Below are 12,599 nucleotides of genomic sequence, written 5' to 3'. Positions count from 1 at the left end.
GGGGAGGGCGGGGGATAGGGCCCCCCCGGGGGGGAGGGGAGGACCCACGCCCCTGGGAGCGGCTCTGTCCTGCCTGTAGTGGCATCTTCGCCAAGTGCCACAGGGCACAGCTGCACCAGCCCTGCGGGAAGCGGGGTCCAGCCCTGGCCCTGGGAGGTGAGCGCCCAGCGATCGGCGAGGCAGCAGAGGAGGGGGGCCGAGCTGGGGCGCTGTGCAGGGCGAGGGGGGCGCAGGAGTCCCCCCGGTGCAGGCGAGGGGGCCTGGGGGCTCTGCTGGACTATCACGGGGGGGGAGGGGTCCGGGCTGGGAGCGCCTGGCACAGGCCGGGCCCGCCCGCTCCTCGCAGGGCCTCTCACCCCCCGCCCCTGCGGAGCCCCGCCCCCCGCTCACGCGTTCCCTTTGCCCCCGGCCGCCCTTGCCTCGCCTCCCTTGACCCCGTGCTCCGCGCGCGCGCACACAGGCCCGGCGCGAGACCGTGTCGACGCAGGGGCCGGCTCTGCAGCTGATTGGGTCGGAACTGGGGGCTCGAGAGCCGGTGAGGCGGGCGGGGCCATGCCACATTCGCTGGTCACGTGGCGCGTTTCTGCCTCGCCACCGCCCTGGGAGGGGGGCGGGTCCGGGCGTCCAGGTCACATGCCGCTGCTGGTCGGCACACGCGCACGCGCAGAGTGGGGGCTGTCGGGCTGGGCCGGCGGTGGCCGAGGAGGAGGGTGCCGGGCCCGGCTCCTGTCAGCGCGCGCGAGCGGCCATGGAGCCGGCGCGGGTGAGTCGCCGCCCCTCCCCGCGCGCGCGGGGCCTGCCCTGAGGGGACAGGTTAGCGCCTGTGGGGGCTGGGTGCGACCCGCCCCCGCTCGCCGCGGCCGCCGTTCCTGGCACGGGCGCGGGGCGGAGCGTTGGCGGCCGCGCGGGGCCCGCCCTCCCGCTGGCTCAAGCCGCTGCTCGGGCGCTTGGGGCCGCGCCGCCGGGCCGGCCGGGGTCGGGCTTCGGGGCCCCAGCGGGAGCAGCCCGATCCGAGGGTCCCGCCGTAATGTCAGTGACGTGTGGGCCGCGCCCTGTGCTTCCGGCGGGGTCTTCCTCGCGCGCTCGGCGTGCGCCCCGGGGCCGTGCGGGGCGGGCAGGGGTCTTCTCCCCGGTGGCCCTGTGGCGGGGGGGGGGTCACCTTCGTCCCCAGCGAGCGGCTGCCGGTCACTTGCCCGGGCTGCGTGGCTGCAGCTCCCGCCTTCCCGTGGCTGTGCCGGGGCAGCGGCGCGCCTCCCTCTCCCGCGCTCCGGGTCGGCGTGTCACAGTCCGCTCTCCCCTGGGCTGTGTGGCTCCGCTTCGGGGTGCGCGGAGCCCGGGGAAAGCTCCGTTGAAAGCGCTTTTTTTATTTCAGTTTTTTTTTAAATAACTGAAGAACAAATGGAGAAGTTTATTTTGGGAAGAAAATGTTCTCACTGGTTGGTCAGCTGCTTTAATGGTCCACGCAGCTAAACAGAGGCTTTACACGGGATTTGTTACATCTGTGCACGTAGGAGGGCACACGATAATGGTCCACTTATTTAAGCTATTATATAGCTTAGTATTTTCAGTCTTATTTGTTGTACGTTTTTAGTATAGTAGAAAATGGTGAATGATATATTGCTTATTTTCTGGACAATTAACTTTCCCCCCATGATTTGTGTCAAGCTGAAGCAGAAGGGTAACTGGCATTTAAATACACAAAAAGCATATATAAAACTTATTTTTTATTTAAAAAAAACCCCTTAAATGTTTGGATACATACACTTCTCATCAAAACATATTTCACATTTACAACTAAATGATTTATTAGACAGAGGGATTAACTGTAGTCAGTGAACTAAACTGATCATTTCAGGCCAACCTTCAAAAACTTTCAAATATGCTTAAGTGAAGGAGCTTAAGTTCCTTCCAGCCTAAGGCTATGGGAGAGTGTCTCCTGCGGACATAGTGCAGTCCACAGCTTAGGTCAGTCCGAGGGGTGTTTTTTTCACACCCCTGAGTGACATAAATTTTACTCACCAAAATGCTAGTGTAGACATAGCTTTGGTCTCTTGAAAATGAGACCATCTCCTACTAACCAATTGTGCCATATTTATAAAGCTTGACCTCAAAAGTTAGAATGGGGAAAAACATCTTCCTTTATATAGAGAAACAGCTTTTAACTCCGTTTTTGATAGAGGCTCAGTTTTATTTAAATGTTTTGAGTGACTTATGGTAACTTCATATTTCATTTTAAGCAGCTTTATTTTTAAAAATAAAAACTCCTCATAATATAAATTTAAAATCAAATTTTTATCTACCCTGGTTTGATCTCATTTTGGTTGTTAGGTATCGTGTGCGGGTGGCCTGTGATATACAGGAGGCCAGACAAGGTGATCTGATGGTCTCTTCTTGCTTTTCAACTCTATGTATGAAGAGACTCAGGTTGTGTCTACACTGCCACTTTCAGCGCTAAAACTTTAGTCATTCAGAGGTGAAAACACCCCCCACCCCCGAGTGACAAAAGTTTTAGTGCTGAAAAGCGCCAGCATAGACAGCGCTTCATCCCAGAGATAAAGCTACCACTGCTCATGCAGGGTGGGTTTTTTTATTGCCGTGAGAAACCCGCCCCCCCCCGCCCGGGTGATAAAGCGTGTCTACGCTGTCCACATCACAGCTGCGCTGTAACATGGGCAGTGTAGACATACCCATAGAAAGTGAAAATGCCTTGGGAACAAAGCTGAAACTGAATGGGTCTCTTTTTAGTGTTCTAGCTGATTGAACTGTAACAAAGCAAACAGCATACCAGGAGAAAAATAAATTAGACTTTTACAGTTCTTTGATGACTTAATCTGCAATGTTAATGCAACCTTTTAAAACAAGTTTTATGTTGATTGTGCCCCTTTAAAGAATAAAGAATAAAGAAAACTAGGTAATTAAAAGAAACTGTCCTTATAGCTTGGGGAAAGTAGAGAACGTTAAAAAGCTCTCAGCTGGGAGTGAATGCAAAGGAAAATTATAAGCACAAGAAAAACCTGCTTAGAAATTGGCTCAACCTTTTTTTCCCGGGGAGGGACCTTCTGTTCTAAATTTAGATCCTATTCTAAGCTGCTTCTGGGCTCCAGTGGTGCTCCAACTTTTTTTTTTTTTTTTTTTGCATGGGGACCCTAAAACCATCTGTTTCTTGTAACACCTACTGAAAGGCTGTAAAGGATGATAGTAACTGCAAGAAATTGCACTGCGGTGTTGTGGGATTGGAGGACATCTTTCTGTGTTCCACCTTCTACCGGCACTTAGGACGGGGTGGGCAAACTATGGCCTGCGGGCAGGGTCCGGCCTCTCAGGGCTTTGGATCCGGCCCGCAGGATTGCCACCCCAGTGGCGCTGCGCTGCTCTGGGAAGCAGCTACTCCATGTCCTGGCAGCCCCGGGGGGTGGAGGGGAGCGGCAGAGAGATCCGCACACTGCTCTTGCCTGTGCGTACTTCCCCCAAAGCTCCCATTGGCCAGAAACGGGTTACCACGGCCAATGGGAGCTTCGGGGGAGGAACCCATAGGCGAGGGAAAGACGCAGAACCCTGTGGGCCCTCTCCCCGTAGGGACGTGGTTCCAGCCGCTTCCTGGAGCGGCGCAGCATGGGGCCAGGGCAGGCATGCAGGGAGCCTGCCCTGGCTCTGGTGCGCGCCGCTGCCAACCCAGAGCCGCTCTAGGTAAGTGGCGCCGGGCCAGAGCCTGAACCCCTCTTGCACCCTGCCCCTCAACTCCTTGCCCTAAGCCCCCTGCCTGCACCTTGCACCCCTTCTGCACCCCAACTCCCTGCCCTGAGCCCCCTCCTACACCTTAACATCCTTCCATGAGCCCCCCCATTCAGCCTGCACCCCTCCTCTGCAACAACCCCTTGCCCTGAGCCCCTTCCTGCACACCGCACCCCCTCCCACACTCCGTCCCCGCACCCCAACCCCCTGCCCTGGCCCTGCAAGCAATTTCCCCACCCAGATGTGGCCCTCGGGCCAAAAAGTTTGCCCACGCCTGATTTAGGTTAGCCAGTGATTTTCTTTGGTGACTACCTCTTGCTCCAGAATGTAAAATTTATTTTAAAAATAAAATCTTTAGCCTTTAGTAGCTGTGAAGGTAATCTTCAAATGTAAACCAATGTATAGTTAAGTCTGCCTGATCAGAAACAGTTATAAGGGAAGTCTGAATTGTCCCTATTCATTTAAAGGGAGATTTAACTCTGAAGCGTAATAACTTAAATGTCATCATAGTTAAGTATTTAACTTTAATCAAAGAATGTGATAAGTAAAGGGACATTCTTATGAGGATCTAGCCAATCTGAGTGGCATCCCATTTTAGCATCTTTAGTGGGTGGAATTTTGGTTATGAGAAGATTTTCAGAGAGTATCACCATTTATTCCACCCCCTCTCCCCCAATTAAACATCCAGTTGGCATTTAGAAAAAAATTCTGTTATTTGCAAATTTGGGCAATTTGATACAAAAACCAGTGAGACAATGCCATTTTTAGAGTCAGTTTTTGGAGTAGAACCAAGCTTAAACGTTCATGTAAGGCTTGTCATGTACTAGTTGAGTTTGTCTTGTCAGCGGTTTGCAGCAGTATCATAAGAATGGCCATACTGGGTCAGACCAAAGGTCTGTCCAGCCCAGTATCCTGTCTACCGGGAGTGGCCTGCATTAGACTGTCCTCAGTGTATGATTGCTTGTTTACATTTATGCATTTTTATCTCCTGATATGGCTTTGAACTAACAAATCCCAGTGTTACCCACCTCTGCCTTTCCTGCCTTTACATGGTTTTAGTCCTCTTTGCACCAAAATAATAAACGTAATAGACTATATATTTTCTCACAAGGGTCTCGACTACCCGAGTAAAAAAGGCTAAAATATGACCAGCTAACACAAATTCAGAGGTCTTAGCCTGCATCTACATGTATGTTACTAGGGCTTTTCAGTCACGTTGAGCTAAAATAATTGAAGGAGGCACCCTTTTTGCTTTTATGGACAAGTCCCTGAAGACCTCAGACCTGGGGAAGTGGGTGATGCAGGGAATTAGGGAGCATGTTACTTGTAGGCCAACTAGTTCAGATATGTCCCAAACTAGTATTAGTCTAAAGTTACCAAAGGTGGCTTCTGAGTGACCTATATGGAATGATTTGGTGGTCTCAGTCAAATTCCTAATGAACATGTAGCCAAATTTAAACAAACAAACATTAAAAAGCCCTTGTCTTTATAATTGGAACTCTTCTAGTTTGTTTTAGCAGAGACCAAGGCCAGATCTCCAGTAAAGACTTCTGCTGGCATAGCTATAATTGGTCAGAGCTGTGACCCCTGACAACACAGTTGTGCTGGCAGACACGCCTAGTGAGGATGCAGTTATACCATCAAAACGGCACTTTTATTGGTACAGCTTGTTTTGTTCAGAGGGGTGTTTTTACTATACTGGTACAAGTTGCCGCTCTGCCAGTAAAGATGTGTTCACAATAGGAGTACTTTGCATGTACAGTTGACAGGTATTCCTGTACAGTCCTGGTAATGTGCTTCCTGTGTAGACATAGCCTAAGACTAAAGACATGGAGACTGAACTACATTTTCACCTCTAGAAATGAGGCATGGTGGTGTGCATGGAAGTCTGCAGTACTGGTACCCAGGTTGTTAATTGGATGTTTTAGGTACAGGTCATCAAAACCCACTTTCTAATTGGTGATGTCATGTTCACTTACTAACTTTCCGTAGTGCACAGCAGGGACCTCGTTGCCAAAAGTCAGGAAGATTCCTAATCTTTCATCATTGTCATGTTAAATGGGTACAAAAGGTAAAAGGCAATGGGATGCAAAGTATCCCCTTCGCACAGTTCTCTCACCCTACTGTTGTTTGTGTAGCCCAGTGGGTAGAGCACTGAGCTGACATTCTGGGGTCTGGCCTGCTGGGTGACCTTGTTTCCCCATCTGTAAAATGGGGATGATAATGATGCTTAGCTCCTTTTTAAAGTGCTTTAATATCTATTGGTGAGAAAAGCTTTCTATAAGAGTTGGGTGGTGTTAGAACAGCTGTAGGGATTTACAGGCATTGGCAACAAAGGCGCAAACCAAGACTTATATTTCTTCATAATGCTCGAGGACTATATTGCTGGCAATAAAGTTTAACTGAAAAGTAGCCTAGGTACTTCTGAGCACCATTGGAGAAAGTGGCAGGTTCCTTATAAGTACTGCTGCAGGCAGAGATTATTATAAAGGCTTAAGGAAACTCTCCTCTTCCCATGAGGCCTGCCTTTGGTAATAACAAGTGCTTGAGAGACAGCTGGGATGCTTTTTGGTTAAACTTAACAAGGGTGAGGGTAAAGTAGTAGTTCTACACTGCTCCTTACTTCATGAATTCAGCTGCTTTGCAGGCAGTAATTTGTGGCCTATATAAATTTGGCTGTTTGTTTAGATTTTTTTCAATAGAAAATGGGGGTTGAAATGACTGTTGGACCACAGACTGCTATACTGATGGTGCATTTGGTGTTAAGCTGCCTAAGGCCTTGTCTACACACAGTTTTATTCCAGTTTAATTATTTCAGGAAGGGGTATAATTTTTCTACTAAAATAGTTAAATTGGTATAACCCTAGTATGGATGCAGTTGTATCTGTTATAGCTTATTCCCTTTCTTTTTGGGAATAGCTACATTGGTCTAAGGCACCTTTATGTGGATTTAACTACATTGACCTACAGACACTATACCAAGATAGTTAAAGCCGTTCAGCCCCCTAGTATAGATGTAGTTATACTGGTATTAAAGTGCGTACATAGTAGTATGATACTTACCTCCATTGTAAAGTGCTTTGAGATTTACTGATGCAAAGTGCTTATATAAGAGCTAGATATTAGTATTTCTGTATAGGAAGGGGAGTAAACTATACTGTATAACTGCATCCACAGTAGGGCTTTTACTGGTATAATTGTACTGTAAAAAATCACACCCCTAATCAAAACAGTTACACTAGTAAAACTTTTAAAGGTAAATCGGGTTCAGATCAGTTCTTGGCTGTGGTTATTCAGGGTTTCCCATGCATCCTGCCTACCACAGGCTGGCAGTGACTGCACTTGTCGAAATGACCCCATATACCAGGGGTGGGTAAACTTTTTGGCCTGAGGGCCACATTGGGGTTGCAAAACTATATGGAGGGCCGGGTAGGGAAGGCTGTGCCTCCCCAAACAGCCTGGCCCCTTCCCACTTCCCGCCCCCTGACTGCCCCCCCTCAAAACCCCAGACCCATCCAACCCCCCCCCCCGCTCCTTGTACCCTGACTGCCCCCCTCCCTCCCCGGAACTCCCAACCCATCCAACCATCCCCTGCTCCCTGTCCCCTGACTGCCCCCCCCCAAACCCCAGACCCTAACCGCCCCCCTGGGACTCCACCCCCATCCAACCGTACCTGTCCCTGACTGTCCCAACCCCTATCCACACCCCCTGACCCCTGACAGGCCCCCTGGGACTTCCACACCCTATCCAACCCCCCCGTTCCCCATCCCCTGACCGCCTCCCCCGAACCTTTGCCCTGTCCAACTGCTCCCTGTCCCCTTACTGCCCACCCAAGAACCCCCGACCAATCCAAGCCCCCCTGCTCCCTGTCCCATGACTGCCCCCCCCAAGAACTCCTGACCCATTGAACCGCCCCCTGCTCCCTGACTGGCCCCCTCCGAACCTCTGACCCATCCAACTGCTCCCTGTCCCCTAACTGCCTCCCCGGGACCCCCTGCTCCCTTACCATACTGAGGCCAGCCGTGCTGCCCTGCGAGAGCGGCGGGCCAGAGCGCTGGCAATGCGGCGCGCTCAGGCTGCAGGGGCGGGTGGATGGCAGGGGAGGGCCCAGGGGCGAGCCTCCCGGCTGGAGCTCAGGAGCCGGACAGGAGGGTCTCGCAGGCCGTAGTTTGCCCACCTCTGCCATATGCTCATGCCTTCTGATGGAGAATGCAAAGCAGAGTAGGCTTTAGAGTTTAGACACCTTTAAATATCTCTTTTAGAAGTCTGAGCTATATTTAACTATTCTGGAACTGAATGAAATTTCCAAACAATATAGCCTAAAATCAGATGTTAAAGAAAGGAAAAAATTATATTAAAACCAAACACAAATAATATACTTGGGTCTAAGACACCCTAGCTTTTCTCGGGTAGGTCACAAAACTTTGAAATTGCAAATATTTAGAACTCTCTGTAGATAATACTTGTATTAAGAACTCACTTGTTGTCCCAGTTCTTCTCTGACCTTTAACAGGACAATATGTGCACCTAGGATTGATTAATTATAATTCTGGAGTCAGCTTTTTATACTTACTTGGTATTATAGCATAGCCAAGTATGCAGACATAGTTATTTAAATTACCTTACCATTTTGACAAGCCACATTTGAATTTATGGCTTGCTTAAGTGGGGTAACTTCTCTCCTCCCATCCCCAAACCCACTGTATGTTCAGGTTACATTCAGTATTTTATGGAATGCTGTTTCTCTATGTAATCAGGTTGTGTGGGTTTTTATTTTCCATCCCTTAATGCAGTGGTCCCCAACCTTTCTGTGGGAATAGCACATTCTTATTCCCAACAGAGTGTGGCGGGCGCCAAACACCCCACCGCCGAGAAGCGGCAGCGGAAAGAAGCCCCGCCTCTGAAAAGCCGCCAAGAAACGGCAACGCTTCTCGGTTGCATTTTGGTGGTGCGGTATCCTGCAGGTGCACACAACTGCCCCGGCAGGCGTCATTATGCCTGCGGGCACCGTGCTGGGGACCCCTGCCTTAATGCATCTCACACTTACCCAAAAGATCTTTCAAAATTGTACACTCAGCACCGATTCGGATTCCTTCCGACCCATCCCCATTATATTTTTGTGGTGGTCTGCCTTTGGATAAAACCATGTAGGTTGCTAATTGACATCTGTCCAACTGCTTACTTTCCCTGAGCTAAGTTGTTATAGTGTAGACAGTTCTTTAGAGACTATACCCATATTTTCTGTAGTTTGTGATCTGTAATTTCTACTCCATAGCAAATGTGTTCTTTACAGATAAGGTTTGGTCTGTTACAGGGTCATGTAAAATATGAGTCTGAATAGTCAAGATGACTTGTAATAGCAAGTTTAAAAAAACAAAAACATACATTGATTTTGTTTTGTATTAACAATTGTCAAAATTACTAATGTGTAGTGTAGGAACCTTAACTTCTGAATTTCCTAACTTCCACATACATTTTCAGCTTTCACATGGCACTAAATGTGCCACTTTGTTTTAAAATTTATTTCTGTGTATAACTTTTTGCATTTAATCAACAAAAAAGTTCCTTGCTTTTTTACCCTACCTTGTGTCAGTTAGCTGAACAATGTATAAATCTTTCAGTTCTTTGAGAGCTGTAATGCAGCCACTGAAACCACTTGTACATGTGTGAGCAATCAAATGTGGCATTTATCATTCTGTTCCTCTGAATTTTCATGAAATTGCCTGAAGACTTTATGCATGCAAAGGATTTATATACATGAATAAAAAAAAGAAAGTGGGGTTCTGTGCAGCTGTGTTCACGTTCTCCTTTGCCTTCTCGATGTAGGAGAGGACAACACCCGTATGACGAAAGAAAGAGCAGTATGATGGATTCAGAAGATCTTGTCCTAACAAGTTCAAAGCAAGATATTGCTCATCACATTGTAAAAGTTAGCTCGGGTAAACATTATTTTTGTGGATATTGTGCAGCTTTCACCAATATAGCAATCACCTTTCCCATCCAGAAGGTCCTCTTTCGACAACAACTGTATGGAGTGAGAGTAAGGGATGCAGTGTGTCAGTTACAGAACGATGGAATCCGAAACCTGTACCGTGGTCTCCTCCCTCCATTAATGCAGAAAACTACAACTCTTGCCCTGATGTTTGGCTTGTATCAGGATTTCTCCTCCCTGCTCCAGAGGCACACAAATGCACCTGAACTTGTGACTTGCAGTGTGGCAGCAGTGCTTGCAGGAACCACAGAAGCTCTTCTTACACCTTTTGAGCGGGTCCAGACTTTGCTTCAGGACTACAAACATCATGACAGATTTACAAACACTTACCAGGCTTTCAAGGTGCTAAAAGACTATGGAATTAAAGAATATTATCGGGGTTTGGTACCTATTCTGATCCGAAATGGACCGAGTAATGTACTCTTTTTTGGTCTGCGAGGACCCATCAAGCAGTGTCTGCCCGAAGCAACTTCTTATAGTGCTCATTTGGTCAATGACTTTATCTGTGGAGGGCTGTTGGGTGCCATGTTGGGATTCTTGTTTTTCCCAATGAATGTTGTAAAAGCTCGCATGCAATCTCAAATTGGTGGGGAATTTCAGTCTTTTCCAAAAGTTTTCATGAAGATTTGGCTGGAACGTGATAGAAAACTGACACGTCTTTTCAGAGGAGCTCATCTGAATTACCATCGCTCTATTATATCCTGGGGCATAATCAATGCAACATATGAATTCTTGCTTAAGTTATTATGAAAAATGTTACCTTCTATGAAGTCCCTTGGCTCAGCTGGGTAGTGGCACATTGAGGTTACTTATTTCCTAGGATCAAATTTGTCATAATCAGACCTGTTCATGAATAACACTGAAATTTGGAGAGCTTAATTGCAAAACGGTGGTTACATTTCAGCAGGGAGAGAAGTAATTTTTACCAATGCCTGCTTAGTCTGAAAGGTAATTACAGTCCGTCTTCATTAATGGTCTTCAATCTTTATGGGGTGAATGTTGGCATTGTGTCTAGATCTTAATTTAAGAGAAATCAGTTTGCTCAAAAGTGCGCTCTTTATTAAAGTATTTAGATGCTGGAAGGTGAATTCACCCATACCTGAATAAACTAATTGAAACTTACTTTCTCTTTAAATATTGGCCTTGGCCTAGAAACTTACTCCAGGTCACCCTCAACCTTTCCCAACACTCCTGGTGATCAAAACTATGCTTGATTGTGCACTTTGTGGAATATGAAAGTGAGGGAGGCTGACAAAAGCTATTTAGTTTCCCTACTTGGTAAACTTGGAAGGTATGATGTAGCTGATGCAGTTGTTGTAAGAGTACTCTGAACTCCCATAATGTTTCAGGTTTCCCAGGTATCTTTACTGTTTGAAACCAGACTGCCAACTTTTAATGAGGATGGTGTTACTTCTCAACTAAGCCTTAAGATTCAACAAAGCCTACATGAATTATTTTTGCCAGCTGGTTTTTGCTAGTCTCCTAATATGAATGCCATCTTGTCAAGCAACATAAGGTAGCTACTAAGGCTATGTCTACAATGCACTTTTTAAACCATTTTTTTACGACAAAAAGCACTGGTGTGGACAGTGCTTTATCGGCAGGAGATGCTCTCCTGCCCACAAAGCAACTGCCCCTCATTGGAGGTGACTTTATTTTGCCAGCAGGCGAGCTCTCTCCTGCCATCAAAGAGTGGCTACACCGGGGACCTTACAGCGGCACAGCTGTGCTGCTGTAAGGTATGCAGCGTAGACATAGCCTGCATTTTCAACTTCAGCATAAGCTGATCTAGTGCAAAGTAGGGGTATGTGTACTTATGTGAAAAGGGAGTAGCGGGTGAGGGGGGGCGGTGGCGGGGAAATGAAACAAATTTTATCTAAAAAGCTTTAAAGTGTCCTTCAAGTTACAGTATCACCTATTTGTGAATGTAGAGTCTTTTATTTTGTCTTTTGTGCTGCTTAGTTTCCGTTGCAAACAGGCATGGCGCCAGAAAGATAACGTGATTTCTGCAACATTAACACGTACAGAAGTCGTATGAAAACTGACGGGAGTCAAAGTACTTTGTAGACATCTTTTGTTGTATTAAGGTAACATATGTCCTTTTGCAACTATTTTTACTTCCTTCATGTGAGGTGGTAGCATAACTGATCAGTTCAGTCAGTATTTTTAGCTGAAACTTGCTCTACCCTCCATTTTATGCCTTGTTCAGGGTATATCACTGTAGTGGAAAAGGCACTCCAATACTATGGCGAGGAGGACCATATAAGCGCTGGGCTTGGGGGTTTCTCTGTGATCATTTAATCATGTTGATAAACACTCTCATAAATATTAAACAAAAGTAATGTACTTGGTATTCAGGTGGATGTGCTTTAAGGCCTTGGAGAAGAGAGGGCAGGAACACAGGTGTGATTACCAAACTAGTGGTCTTCATATAAAAAAATGACTAATTTTTTTGTATATTTTTATGCAAAAATGGTTCATAAAGTATTTTCATATTTTGTGGTGACCAGGAAAGCTTTCAGAAATTTTGGATTTTTTTTAATTTTAGAGTGAACATTACTTTTTTATGTATCCTTAAGTTTTCAAATGCTTATGGTTTTTACTTTCTTATCCCATTTCAGTTGTTCACTTGACATAACTGCCCCTAAATAATTACTCCCAAACAGTATGTCCTATTTCTTTATAATATAGCTCTATACTACTAAGCTTCACAGTCAAAGATGGCCAAACACAAATAAAGCACATTGATATTTTGAATGTTGTGATTCTATGGATTTAAATATACTGTCTGTTGGATGTTACTGGTGGAATCTGATTTTACCAGTGTATTGTTTTTGTAACCTTTCCTTGATGGAATAAAACAAAAGAAAATCTG

At 46.7% G+C, this 12,599-nt stretch overlaps 1 protein-coding gene across 1 annotated transcript; it reads left to right on the top strand.

The window, feature by feature from the left end:
* The first annotated feature begins 648 nt into the window (after positions 1 to 648).
* On the top strand, positions 649 to 12,599 carry SLC25A51 (solute carrier family 25 member 51). The gene is made up of 2 exons (XM_077817827.1): positions 649 to 763; positions 9,559 to 12,599. Exon 2 carries the CDS (start codon positions 9,596 to 9,598, stop codon positions 10,472 to 10,474), a length of 879 nt encoding a protein of 292 aa, XP_077673953.1. The 5' UTR covers positions 649 to 763; positions 9,559 to 9,595; the 3' UTR covers positions 10,475 to 12,599.

This window comes from Eretmochelys imbricata, chromosome 5 (assembly GCF_965152235.1).
Source record: "Eretmochelys imbricata isolate rEreImb1 chromosome 5, rEreImb1.hap1, whole genome shotgun sequence".
Lineage (NCBI taxonomy): Eukaryota > Metazoa > Chordata > Testudines > Cheloniidae > Eretmochelys > Eretmochelys imbricata.
Note: the sequence above shows the minus strand (reverse complement) of the source record. Positions and strands in the feature narration are given on the sequence as shown.

Excerpts from the sequence above, each read along its gene's own strand:
- SLC25A51 (XM_077817827.1), top strand. The coding sequence starts at position 9,596 with ATGATGGATTCAGAAGATCTTGTCCTAACAAGTTCAAAGCAAGATATT.